Raw genomic sequence first — 14,064 nt, 5'->3', positions numbered from 1 at the left:
TTTTATTTCAGCTGGTAGGTATTGAACCTGCTTTAATTCTTAAGAAGTTCAAATTCAGGGAAAATAATTGTTAAAAATCGAAAAATAAAATAGGCTGTGTCAGATTAAATTACCAGATGTTCGAACGCCATCTGACTATTTAACGTTATAAACTAACCTATGGTAATTCAAACCTAACCACACGCAACAGCATGTCAGTTGTGTTTATTGTAGTCAGCATTTGTTTTTTGTTTTCGACCATAAAGCACTTAGGGCTGAGTTTTCATCGATTTTGTACTCGTCTCTCTGTCGACCTGAGCCAAAAGCAAATTGCGCACATTTAGCGCAACAAAACTCTCTTGAACATACCGTCAAAGCTACTTCCTGTTAGCAACCAACTCGCGACGCTTTCATAGTTTCTAAGGGGCCGTTGACAACTACCGCCGCCTTTTTGTCCACTAACTAGCAAGTTGCGGAACTAACAAGGCGAACTAACTAATCTATTTGGACATTTGTCTTTATCATTTGTAAATAGTTGTTTGCCACCGTCACCAGCAAGTCGGGTGGATTGTTTTTTTAAAGGTTTCTTTTCAGGTTGGATTGCTTGTTAGTCGACGACAGAGAGCCAGTGTTAGTTAGCTAAACGTTAGCTGTCCAAACCAGCAGAGAAGAGGACTCATTACCTTACAGCAAGCAAGTTTCATATTGTTCAAGATGAGTGAACAGCTGAAATTCATCGTTGAACAACTTAACAAGGACCCATTCAAGAAAAACTTTAACCTCATCACGTTTGACTCCCTCGAACCGATGCAGCTGCTGCAGATTTTAAATGATGTTCTGGCTGAAATAGACCCAAAGGTGGGACACTAGCTTCACTGACTGTACATACGTCTGTTAGAACAGCTGTGTCAATGCAAAATGTTGTATAATGTCAGCCTGGGTCTGGCATTCACGAATTCATCTTAACTATGTAACGCTATTTACTGCTACTCTTGTCTTTAGCAAGCTATAGATATCCGTGAAGAAATGCCTGAACAAACCATAAAGAGAATGTGTGCTCTGCTGGGGATGCTGAAATACAAACCTCCTGGCAACCCCTCTGATGTGTAAGTAATTACATTCAATGAGAATTGAAATACTCACACCTCATGTTGTGAAGCACTGTTTATGTCTAGTCCTAGGAGTCTTTTCATCATATGCTCTCCTTCTCTCATGCAGGAGCAGCTTTAGACAGGGTTTGGTGACTGGCAGCAAGCCCGCGGTCCACCCTATCCTCCACTGGCTGCTACAGAGGGTCCCTGAACTGAAGAAAAGGGCTTATCTGGCTCGCTTTCTGGTCAAACTGGAGGTGCCTGCAGAGTTTCTGCAGGATGACGTTATCAGTGACACCTATCACCAGGTTGCCAATATATTACACATACACATTTCAGTTCCTAGTTTTTAGCCAATCATCTAAAAGGCAAGAGAGGCTATGCATTAATATTGTGTGTCCACAGTATGAAGAGCTGGTGGAAGGTTTTAAGACCTATCACAAGGAGTGTGAGCAGCTGAGGACTTCAGGCTTCTCCACAGCAGAAATCAGAAGGGTAAAAAACACCCAATGACTTTTTACAATCACTGTTTGTTAGAAGTTATTGATGACAGGCTTTGCTCAGCATACAGCTGTCACATATATTTACATGAATTTCTTTTTCAGTTTTAACTATGTGAATAATATAATAACTCACCTTCTGAAGCTTAGTTGATATATAATGCAGTAAGGTAATCCCTCTTTTCTCCAATAACAGGACATTGGTGTAATGGAGGAAGAGAAAGACCAACTTATCAAACGTGTGGAGAGGCTGAAGAAGAGGGTAAGGCAGACTGTTCCGAGAGGCCCCTTCGCTCTTCTAATGCTTGGAAGGCTTTAGGATTCACTGAGGAATGAAAACATGACCCCAGACATAAATTATCAGCTTCTCTAATAGATCTGACAGGGATCTGACATGCTGCAAGGCCATCTTAACAAGGCTGTAATGAGGTCTTGATTTAATGGGTCTTACTTGTAGGCCCTGCCAAAAGGTGAAACCTGACTCTGTTAGAGGTGCTTGGTTATTTCTGCTCACCATGCAGTCGGACATCGCCATGTTAACTTGTCGATTCTCCACTAGGTGGAGTCAGTGTCCAACCATCAACGCATGCTGGAACAGGCCAGACAGCTGCGAGTGGAGAAGGAGAGAGAGGAATCACTGACTCACCAGAAGCAAGAACAGAAGAACCAAGTAAATGCTTGTGATTAATTGTGGTTTGTCATCATATATGCTCATCTTGGTATAATTTACTAAGACATCATCAACCAGTTAAACAATATGCTATCTGCTGTGCTTTGGACTGAAAAAAAATGAACATGTAGAATCTCAGGTGTTGTAGCTGGGTTTCTTTCTCAATTTATAGGCTTAACATTATGCTGAAATCCTTTTTAACACCTCACAATATACGATTTTTAGGTCCTTGTTTCTTTTCGTTTGATATTAGGGCTGAAACAATTAGTCGATAATCAGCAACTATTTTGATAATTAATAATTTCAATGATTTGTCATGCACAAATAGTGAAACAATGTCAAACATTCTCTAGTTTCAGCTTCTCAAATGAGAGGATGTGTTGCTTTTCTCTGTTTTATAGCGTTGCAAACAGAATAGCTTTGGGTTATGGACTGTTGACCAGACAAAACCTTGGTCTCTGAGAAGTTCCGATGGGCATTTTTTCACTATTTTATCACATTTAATCGAAAAAGTAATCGGCAGATTAATCGATAATTGAAATGATCTGTTGCAGTTGCAGCCCTGTTTGATATAGTTATCAACTACAGAGAAGTTTCGAATAATTAGAGAATTAATTTGCAACCTCCTGCAAAATAACAGCTTTTGTTGTTCATAAATTTAACGAGATGTGCATTTTTCACTATTTTCTGACATTTTATAGACCAAACAATTAATGTATTAATCGGGAAAATCATCACAAGATTAATCTCTAATGAAAATAGTTGTTAGTTGTAGCCCTAATGTTGAACAAACTAATTATCAATGGGTACTGAATGTTAATGCTCCCACATTACCTGTATTAGTAATAATTTTTGTGTGTTCAGCTGTTCCAGGCAGAGCAGAGACTGCAGAGATCGCAGCAGCAGTTGAAGGATTTGCGACAGGCAGCAGCAGATGCCAATCCTGAGAGTGAGTGCCCATGTCCTGCTGTTGCCTCTGCAGGACACAGCTGGATGGGTAGTTCAAGGACACAGCAGAGCGTTAGGGAGTCTCTCGGCTAATAGGCTTTCATCTGTTGAGACCCTCTAATTATACTGATCTTTGAAGTGTTATAATAGAGCTTATCTGATGTTCAAATTGTCTCCTTTTGTTCTCATCTGGTATTGGGCTCTTCAGCCAGAGGAGAGATTTACACATTTGCAGTTTCTAAAATGACCTATGCAATGCAGACTAGGGTGGAGCTGCACTATTAAAGTCACTTATCACAATTACTCTATGTGCGTGTCCCAAAAAAGTACTTTGAATGCTAATCAGGGTGCTGTTGTTCAGTATAATTAATTGTCTTTGAACAATTACATTTTGAAAGACAGTTTCAATATCAGTACGTTTTACACAAGATATTAGTGGTGATTTTTCATATGCTTAGTGGGTTTGCATGTAAAAGTGATATTCAGCTTTTCTTAGGTAATCAGAGCTGTGGAAAGCCTGATAGGGTCTCAAACACATTACGCTCAAAGTGCCTAATTATAAGCGCTGTCTCTTTCAGGCTTAATGAAGAGGCTTGAAGAGGAGATCAAGATCAACTCCTACATGGTCTCTGAGAAACTCCCCAAAGAGCTGGAGGGTATGAGGCGTACAGTGCAGCACCTGCAGAAAATAGCGTTAGAGCCTGCCATGGGCCAGGCTGATGTCCAGGAGCTGGAGGACAAGGTCAGGACCAGGATGTGGTGTTAAATCTGTGCATTGCAAAAATCTGATGTGTTAGTCTCTGAGTGTTCTGTAATTGTCACTTTCACAGATTAAAGAAGTTGATTCTCAGATAAACCAGCTGATTGAGAAGAGGATGATGAGAAATGACCCCATGGATGACAAGCTGACCCTTTACAGGCAACAGGTGTTGACTTTATTGAATTTCTTTGGTGTCTTTCATCTTTTTGTCTAGTTTGTCTTGAGTAAACTGGCCCCCGTGGGTGCTGGCTGTGATGTTAAAGGTGCCCTGTGGAGTTTTCTTGTAAACAAACAAAAGTTATGTTTACATTCAGTGTTACACACCAAAACCCATTGTGTGTGTGTCCTTGAGCTCCAACAAATGTGTTGAATGCATTTCCTTCCTCATGAAACATTTGCAAAGCCGATTTTTAAAATATTTTGAATCCAGCATTGTTTTCATCCGTGTTTGCTTTGCTGGCACATTGCAGCATATCTTGGCATGATGTTACTGCCACCTGTAGATGGAATAGTGTGAAGCCATTGGCAGGACTTTGTATCTTCTTACCCGTGTGTGTGCATACGTACACATTTTAAACTCAGATTTAATGTGATGCACAGAGAAACTTTCCTCGTTCAGCAGGTGAACATGAAAACCGCCTTCTAGTCGCAAACTCTGCACAGAGAAGCTCAAACATCCAAGTGATGTAACAATTAGCAAAACAAATTTTTGAGCGTAGTGGGCCTTTAAGCTTTCATTCTAATGCAAAGCTTTTTTTTTTTACCAGCTGATATTTCTTGCTCTAATATCTCATGTCATGTTTGTATATCCAATGTAACGTGACTCTTGCAGGCCTCCATCATCATTCGAAGGAAGGAGTCAAAGGCAGAGGAGCTTCAGGAAGCGAGGGAGGAGCTGGCCGCAGCAGAGCGGGAGCTGAGGCAGAGGGCCAGCCAGGCACAAGCCTCAGATGGGGGAGAGGTCATCCGGGGTGATGAGGTACACTGTTGGAAGTGCTTCTTACAGTCCCTAAGTCCCTAAGCTGTGTTGATCTTATAAGCTGGACATTGTCTAGCCTTGTTTCCGATAAGAATTGTACTGCCAGTAGCCAAGAAAAGAAAAATTTTCTGCATGATTCTCTTCTTTGTTTTCGAGGTAACTGCTAACATCACCTACAGAAACTCCAGCTTTATCTAAGTGCGCACTAGTAGATTTGCAAACCGCAGAATACACAAGGCTATTTTTGTTCTTATCCAAACAAAGAGGGCCTCACTGTCTAATGTTACTTATCCCTTTTCCTTACTTTCCCCCACATTCCCATGCAGAGCCATAAATAGAACACAACAGAGAATATCCAGAATAAGGAGCTTTATAAGACAAAATGCCTGAAAGACGGCCTTTTTCCTAATCTTTAGTGTAATCAATCTCCTAATTCAAGTCAGCTGGACACATTAAACAGACTTGGGGCTTAAAACCTTTGTCTTTATTTACATCCCACATGACGAGGATGTACTCCCCCTTTCAAACACATGGCTTGGTCTACTCTGAGCTGTCATGTTGACGAATAACGGAACTATTGACAGGGAGAAAAAAAAATTGTTGCACTTAAGTCAGAAAGCCTTGAGCACAATCACTCCTTCTTTTGCCTGTGCATACATTACTCTTACAGTTAAAGAGTCGACTATAAACAGTTCTGTATTAGCAGAGGGATGCTGATAGATGGGGGTTGTGCTGTGACCGTATGCACTGTGTGGATGAGAATTTTTATAGCCTGGTGTGTGACGCACATTGATATCCATGATGAGAGCTGGGCTCTCTGCTGAGGCAAAAGAGTCACAGCGTGTCTGAAACTGCAACAGCTTTCTCCCTGCTCTCCCCTTTGTCCTGTGGGGCCGTTGTCCATCCCTGTGGATGATGCTTGTGTGTTTTGTTCCGGGGGTGTTGTTGCGATGCTGACCCTGACCTCTGACCTGCCTGCGTGGGGTAAAAAGAAAAAAAGTGAATTTCCTTTACGAAAAACCTCTATCACAAACCATTTTACCATCAATACATTATTGCCACAATACTTTGAGACATTAGGATAATTACTTAAAACAAGCAAGACCAATGCACACAGAATATGGACAACCTTTTCTGGCCTCTACAGTGCAGTTTATGGTTTCTACAAATTGATCAGATTGTCTGGGAAATTTTCTGGGTTATTACGCAGCACAAAACTGAAAGAGGGTGATGTTTTTGCATGCTTTCACTGATTCTGGTAAAAGGAAGTGAAATATCAGTGGAAAAATGACTGCTAACATGTTTATTCTTTTCAGGAAGCAAAATCTTCCTTGTGACAGGATGAAATATTAAGAGATGTTTAAAAAAGAAAAGTGCTGGCAATACCACTGGTTTAAGACAGAAGCTCACATGTATTTCAACCACTGTCAGTGTTCTACGTCAATTATACCAACATATTACAATTAATTTGACATACCTTTTAAGTCTGACTAAAATGATGAGAGGGAGCTGTTTGTAGAGACAAAGAGGGTCCTTGAGACTATACATGAATGAAGTTAATGGAAAATGTTTTGTCAAACACAGCTTATCAGACTCCTCCGTAGTTTTGGGCCATCAGCCACGGTGGAGATGATCACTTTATCAGAGGTATTTTCCATTCTGCTGGTTATGTGTCATCACATGCCACCCAACCAACTGCAGGGTCTCTCTGAGAGGGATGACTACATCTGTCCGTCATTGGTTGGTCAGTAATATGAAACCATGTTATCAACCAGCCTCATCACACTGGTTTAAATTTAGTTTTACTGCAGTCAAGACACAATCTGAGTGACATGCTCGCTTTTTCTTGAAATACTGGGGTGAGCTTACTGGGCATTTTTAAAGGGTTACTCTGCTACTGTACAGTATTTTCTACACAGTTATTTGGAGTATCTGCGGCACCATTCATGTTTCTATGGACTTACTGTATGCAAGTTTGCGTGAATGTACTGTATGTTTGAGACAAGTGGTGTTACGACTGAGCCGTCGGCCAGTTTGACAGCAGTTGTTTTTGGGACACGCTGTCGGGAACACTATGCAGTATTACTCTGCTGTGCTAATTCCTCTCTCAGCCATGTCTGCCCTTGATGTCCCAAAATACACAAAGAATAAATGTAGACCCCACACACACACACACACACACACACACACACACACACACACACACACACACACACATTTTAAGCTTCATGGATCCCCAAAGGACATGAAGCACATTCTGTGATTTCTGGGGCTGTTCTCCCGTGTCCATGTTCATTTATAGCTGCTCTTCATTGTGGAGGAGTTTCATTGTTTCCCAACAGACAGTCAGAGTGGGGGAGTGACTGAACATCCACTAAAAGCAGTTATTCTGCCAGATGAAGCTGTTCGCTGTACATAGCTGGCCGTGAATCTGAAAGGATCGAGTGACTGTTTCAGATCATGGCATGGCCCCCAGTCCCTGCTGTTCTCTAATCCCTTCCCTCCCCTGGCTCAACTCATTGTCTTCTCCTGTGGCCTTTCATAGTATCTCAGCTGTGCTGGACACCATTTTGTCAAATATAAACTGTATTTATGCCTCTTTCATTGCATTTCCCAAAGAAGCATTTACATTTTCTTGTTTGAGACAGGCAGATGAACATCAAAAACGTTAAAATACATGCTAAAAACTCACTGTACGCTACCTGCACAGCACCAAATGTCAGACAGACAATGTTTGTGGCTAGCTGCTTAACAGAGCGAAGCATTTAGCATCTGAAGAATCAGATATCAGGAGTTGGTGGAGACCAAACCAGAGCCAATAGGAGAGTGAATATTGGACTGACATATGTCAGGTGGCCAGACACACAACTCCAAAAGAATGCTAATGGTACTCCGTAACTGCTGAATGTGTAAATAAGTAACTGTTTACTGACCAGTTTGCTATATGAACTCAGAAGGTGATAATATGTCAGTGTTGTGTTTACAGCCTGTTTCTGCTGCCCATAAAATCAGCTAATGCAGGTTTAAAGACTTTTAAATGTCAGTGTAGCAAAGAAACCACAACATTTCATGTGAAAGCGTTGTTTAGTATTCACTTCTCATAAAACTAATATCAAGTGTTCTTTTAATTTGAAAGTAATGTTGAATTCTGTTTCTTTGTTCTTCAAAGCTGAAACGTTTGGTGATGAAATTGCGCAGCAAGGGAACTGTATACAAGAAGAAACGTCAAGAAACTGCTGAGCTGAAAGCAGAATATGGAGTCTTGCAACGGACAGAGGAGATTCTCAAGCAGAGACATGAGACCGTCCAACAGAAACTGGTAACTCTTCTACTAACTCCTATTTTTAACTTTCATGTAAGACAAGCAGACTAAACAAATGGGATCTACTTGTTGCCTTTAAATTTAGGGTGCTACAGTACAAGCCACAAGCAAAAAGTCCAACTATAGGGCGAGTACTTACAAATTATCTTCTAGCATTTTTCTTTTTATTAAATTATTGGCAGCTGACATTTGAATGCCACATTGGCCTACCATCAGTTGTTCATCATCATCCAGTGAGCATCTCCATTTTACCAATATAATAAGTTGCACAAGAGAACTTGGGGAGTGGTCATTAAAGGAAGCATGAGTAATCATCACTTTAAATGTTACATATTCTACGTGGACCACAGAAATCCAAATCCAAAACTGCTCTTACTGCCCTCTCTGCCCCGTAGCATTCATACTGTATCCCACCCACCCCTCTCCCTGCACTCGTGCTGTCATTCCAAATGTGCTCTTCTCACTTGATCTCCCCATTCACGCAGTTTGTGTTAACAGTTAAGTGGCAGAACCTTCCTGGAAATGGCTTCACGCCTCTGTGCGGTTCCAGCACCTGACTTGTTGATAGGCTGTCTGACGCAGGCTGAGCTGCTATTTCTGATGGCTGCATCTGTTGCTCCTCCTCTGTCTGCATCCCACACTAGGATTTGTTAAACCAATGAAAGTTTTCCTTCTGAACACATGTCTAGCTGGTGATGTGTCTGCTCCTCTCTTCATGTGTGAGCCTGATTTTTCAGCTGGATAGTTCTTCATACATTCTAGCATTTTCCTAATGGACAGAGTGAGTCAAATGACTGATGTGATGAGTGGGTAGCCCTGTTACTGCAGCTGAAATGTGCTGTCCTAGTGTTAGCTGCATTGTAAGACATTAAAACCTTGAATCAGTTTTCAAAGAGTTTTCATATCACAGCTTCATGTGGAACAAAGTTGTATCTTGTGGTATGTTTAAAATCATTTGTCAAATACGAATGCACTCAAATCGTAAAGACATTGATAGCACACTGACTGATGGTTCATATTGATATGACCATTTGATTCCATTGCTGAATTTGTTCATGCACCGATGAGTTACCATGTGTCTCTGTTGTGTTTTTCAAGCAAACTGTAGAAGCTGAGAAGGGCATCTCTGGCTACAGTAACACTCAGGAGGAACTGGAGAGGGTGTCTGCCATCAAGAGCGAGCTGGACGAGAAGAAGGGGCGCACACTGGATGACATGTCTGAAATGGTAACTATACCAAGGGGACATTGGGTAAAATCCACCCTAAGCTAAATATTTTCATATCACTGATGGTTACACTGCAAAACACCAAATCTCTTTTGATGACATTACAGATTTTGTCTTTCTGAGGAAAGCTTTATTATTTAGTTTAAATATATTTTAATACAAATACTAGCTTTGATTGGGCAGACAAAGACTGGCGAAATGGAAAATGAGAATTTTATTAGGTAGTATTAACTATATAGTAAAGACAGACTGTGCCAGTGCCCTTGTCCAACCCCCTACTGAGCATATAATTAAAGCCTCTACACAGCCATGGCTAATTAGACCTCCCCTCAGAACTGTACAGACTGAGTGGTAGCTTCCTCACTCTGTTAGGGCAGGACAACTTAACACCTTTATCTTTCTTACAGGCCTTTTTCACAGCAAGCATTTTGACATTCACAGCAGGAAAAACACAGGTGTAACTAATAAAATGAATGATGGCTGAATTCCATGTAGCTGCTTTGGTTTCAGGGTCGTGGTATTGTGTCACACTGTCATGGTTTAATGGGACACTTGAATGGAGCAGAGCCATCGTTAATGTTATTACCTGTGCTTTTCCTACTATGACAAGTCAAAATGTCTTCTGTGTAAAAGGCCTATTAGCACATGATGTTTGGTGACCTCATGTAATTCCCAACATAACTCCGCCCAACTTCAGCTTAACATTATCCCAGCATAGCTCACAGCTTCTACCTTATTTATCACCCTGTCATCCTTTTGTGTCAAGGCCCGGAGGGAAGCAATTGCAACTCATTAGGCCATGCTCCAAGCTGTAGTGAGTTTGTTGATCAGTTTGGCAGCTTGTACATTTGGCAAACTGCAGACCACTCCTAATGATGGAGTCAAACAGCCCTGGCTCCAACTTGAAAGTCGCCTTTACACTGGCACTGACATTTATGATGTTTTAATGAATACTTAACAAACTGTTACTGAATATTGTCATATAGCTTATAATGTGGCTACAGACACTTTACATGCTCTCACATTTGTCTGGTTGATTATGCTGCCTACCTTCATCATCTCAGTAAATCGTTAGTCACAGTCACATTACCTGCTGTTTTCTCTGCAGCCTTTAACTGTATACAAAGTTGCAAATTTCAACACAGAATACTATTTCCTCACAATTTACATTGTGATCATTGTAAGATGTATGTATTTATTTTCACTTTTAATGCAGTGTGTGCTCTTGGCTTGGTTTTACAGGTGAAGAAATTGAACTCTATGATAGTGGAGAAGAAGTCAGCTCTAGCACCAATTATAAAAGAACTGAGGTCACTGAGACAGCGGTGTCAGGTGAGCATCACCCGCATTATAACACCTCTACTTCAAAGAATCCTCACACCATATCAGTTAGAGTTTGTAAAGAAAATTGGCCACCTGGCTGCATTTAAATAGGGACCTTCAACAGCCATGGCAAATCATTGTTGTCCCCCCTTTCACACACAACTCAGGAATAAAAGAATCCAGACCAGAAGTTAAGTCATTCTTATGGGGGTCAACAGAGTCTGTGGGTCGCTTATCTGACTTTTGGGTCGCTTACTAATTAATTCATACTCCAAAATGTAATAATACATACAGTATATAGGATGATGTAGGATTCTATGCCAGTGCAACATACAGCTCTCACATCTCCCAAACAACTCACAAATTCTCCCTGCAAAGCCAATGTATGAATTTTACTATGAGGAAAAACATTATGGACTATGAAATCTGCCCTAAATTTAAAAACAAATGGTGGGATCTTTACTGTGTGCATGCAAGCCAATCAGAGTTAACTTGTGTTGTGTTTGCATGTTATCAAGGACAGGGTCCATTAAGAATAATTTACATAGTCCATAAATAAAATGCACGATGGGAAAGCCCCCCCACATCGCTGAGCTAAAGCAGAGGATTAAATTTTCCTACGCGTGTTCCCAGAATCGCTCTTCCATCTTAGTGGGTAATGTCTGCTAATGAAGAGCTGCAACAGGAAGACATAAATAGACTTTGTAGGAGCCTGTTGTAAGTTAAACTGCTCAAATGCTAGCTGTTATGTTATGTTGATGTGAAACAGCGCTGACAGTATGACAAGAGTGTTGAAAAAGGTGTATTCTATGCACTTATCACAATTCTCATACAGCATACAGTATGTTAAATCATTTGTCTCCCCGTTCCTGTGTATGTTCGTTTGGATTCCTATATTAACAGGAACTAAGCCAGGAATATGAGGAAAAGAAGGCGCAATATGAAAGTTGTACTGCTGGTTTGGAGAGCAACAGATCTAAATTGGACCAGGTATAGTTATTATCCTACACTGGATAGAATATAGTCAACAATTTAAATTTATTTATTTATGTTTATCCAGTGTATTCCTGTGTAATATCTTATGTCTTTGTTCTTGTTTTTCATTCACAGGAGGTGAAAGCATTGAGAGAGGAGACAGCACAGGAGGAAAACCGATATCATTTTATCAACGCCATGTCAGAGGCAAGTACTTTAAAAAAATAGTTGCTTAAAGCAGGGGAAAAAGCCAATAGCCACAGTGTATCATGCATCATTATCACTGTTTTACAAGCCAAATATGGTCAAATTAGACTTGCGGCCCACAGGAGTGGTGCAGGAGTGACTAAATGTCGCAGCATTTTGCATGTGACCTGCCCCCATCTCTGTCCTCAACAGATCATTGAGATGCAAATACAGCGGGCGTCTGAGGAGATGAAGGCCTACGTGTCCTCTGATCCGCAAGAGAGGAAGAAGGCCATCAGGTGAGCATGCTGATCCAGGCCAGTAAGCTGCTCGCAAGATGAATACCCCTTTTACCTCAGGCAGCTCTTATTACAACACAGTCAGTTTAGCTGCTGTCACTTTATTCTTTCATACAGCACTGGGAGTTGTCAGAAACTCATTACCACACCTTGTGATATCAAGATATGCTGATACACCACACCTTTATTTAAAAACACTAGGTGAGATCAACACATGAAATTGCACTGCCTTGCATTTGAATTATATCCTTCTGCTTCTTTTGTAGGGAAGTGTACATGAAGAACATTTCAGAACAGGAGTTACTTGGCAAGGTGAGAACTGACCTAGCAGATGCCATGGATCAATACTGTATTCTGTCAAAAACATGGTCTGAGGACAGACAGGGTGGACAAGGAAACTTACTGCAGTAATGTAGATGGTGTATATATTTATTGCTAACATGTTTGGCCTTTTAATATAGTAACCTGACTCATATTGTGCAGACAAGTGGCATTTAAAAAAAAAAAAAAAAACAAATCTTACTAATCACTCTTTTCATTTGTGGACTCCAGAAGTTACGTGAGAAGCAGAAGATGGTGAGGGAGAGCCACGGCACCAACATGGAGCAGATGAAGATGTGGCGTGACCTGGAGCAGCTGATGGAGTGCAAGAGGCAGTGCTTCATAAGAGCTCAGAGCCAGGCATCTATTGGTCAGGTCATCCAGGAGGGAGGAGAGGATAGGCTGGTGCTGTAAAGACACGTCTAGGCAGGGTCAGCTGAAGATCGCCTACAATACATTCACTACACAGAGTTCAACTTAATATTCTATCCCTTCCTGTAACATGTCTAAATCTTATATAGTTATTATATGTAAACTGTTACTGGACACTATAGTACATTCAAATAACTTGTACAAGGTTTGTTTCATTGTTCATGGAGGTTCATCTTTCCCGCCATCTTGTCTGTTTCCCTTCGGGGATCAATAAAGTATTTCTGTTACACACTACCATCGAGTTTCACTTGATAGATCATCTTGTGTAAGAACCAGACCAGTAACTCCTCGGTGATGACACCGTTTGAGATCCTTTGAGAATCCACAACTTAAAGAACACATGTATCGAAAGGTGTGGCAGGACACGTTTTCACTTTCTCTGGCCCCTGGAGACTCCATTTTGCCACATCTTTAAGACTACACTTTCAATCAAAGTGTCCAAAGATAACAGCATGCAAAGTGGTGCACTTGGGATGTGGCCGCGGTCAACTATTTTTGGCAACCACTACCATGACCTTGGACAGGGTGTCTTGCCAATTTTGGAATTCACTGGGACTGCCATTGCTTTGGACAGTGCAGATGAAATAGTCATATTATTCTGCTTGTTTCTATTTCATATCACAACATACACATTTTTTCTATAATAGAGCCTCATTTCCAGATAACCTTTGACATTTAAGGCATACGCAGATATTTTGGTTGTCTATGTATTTCTATTAAATGTATTATATACTCATTTCGACTCATGTTTCATTATAATAGTCATCTAAAATGCAACTGTCTGTTAAATGATAACAGGCAGATAGTTGGCCAGCCATGAATTCCCAGTTATGATATAGATTTATTCACCTATTTGACTTTAAACAGAATGAGTGAATACCTGTTGTAAGACTAATGCTAGAATACAGAAAGCACAATCTGTTTATAGAAATCAAGTGACTGATTTGATGTTGATTTAGAGCATTATGTTTGCTTTCTTTAACTGGAGTAATATGAAATATTATGTTGTCTTTATAACATGTTATATATAACAAGACAGAGCCTTTATTAAT

General features: G+C 40.6%; 1 protein-coding gene across 1 annotated transcript; it reads left to right on the top strand.

The window, feature by feature from the left end:
- The first annotated feature begins 402 nt into the window (after positions 1-402).
- ift81 (intraflagellar transport 81 homolog) lies at positions 403-13,748 on the top strand. Its single transcript, XM_044198157.1, has 18 exons — positions 403-837; positions 982-1,085; positions 1,198-1,378; positions 1,476-1,565; positions 1,767-1,832; positions 2,130-2,240; positions 3,105-3,189; positions 3,767-3,930; positions 4,019-4,114; positions 4,781-4,927; positions 8,097-8,246; positions 9,348-9,476; positions 10,719-10,808; positions 11,703-11,789; positions 11,910-11,981; positions 12,174-12,259; positions 12,526-12,571; positions 12,812-13,748. Exons 1-18 carry the CDS (start codon positions 694-696, stop codon positions 12,992-12,994), a joined length of 2,031 nt encoding a protein of 676 aa, XP_044054092.1. The 5' UTR covers positions 403-693; the 3' UTR covers positions 12,995-13,748.
- The last annotated feature ends 316 nt before the right edge of the window (positions 13,749-14,064 follow it).

Source organism: Siniperca chuatsi, linkage group LG5 (assembly GCF_020085105.1).
Source record: "Siniperca chuatsi isolate FFG_IHB_CAS linkage group LG5, ASM2008510v1, whole genome shotgun sequence".
Taxonomy (NCBI): domain Eukaryota; kingdom Metazoa; phylum Chordata; class Actinopteri; order Centrarchiformes; family Sinipercidae; genus Siniperca; species Siniperca chuatsi.
The sequence above is the reverse complement of the archived record's forward strand: the minus strand, read 5'-3'. Positions and strand labels throughout refer to the sequence as shown.

Coding starts and splice junctions, on each gene's coding strand:
- ift81 (XM_044198157.1), top strand. CDS start 694: ATGAGTGAACAGCTGAAATTCATCGTTGAACAACTTAACAAGGACCCA. Junction 9,477..10,718: donor TGGATGACATGTCTGAAATG/GTAACTATACCA, acceptor TTGGTTTTACAG/GTGAAGAAATTGAACTCTAT. Junction 12,572..12,811: donor AACAGGAGTTACTTGGCAAG/GTGAGAACTGAC, acceptor TGTGGACTCCAG/AAGTTACGTGAGAAGCAGAA.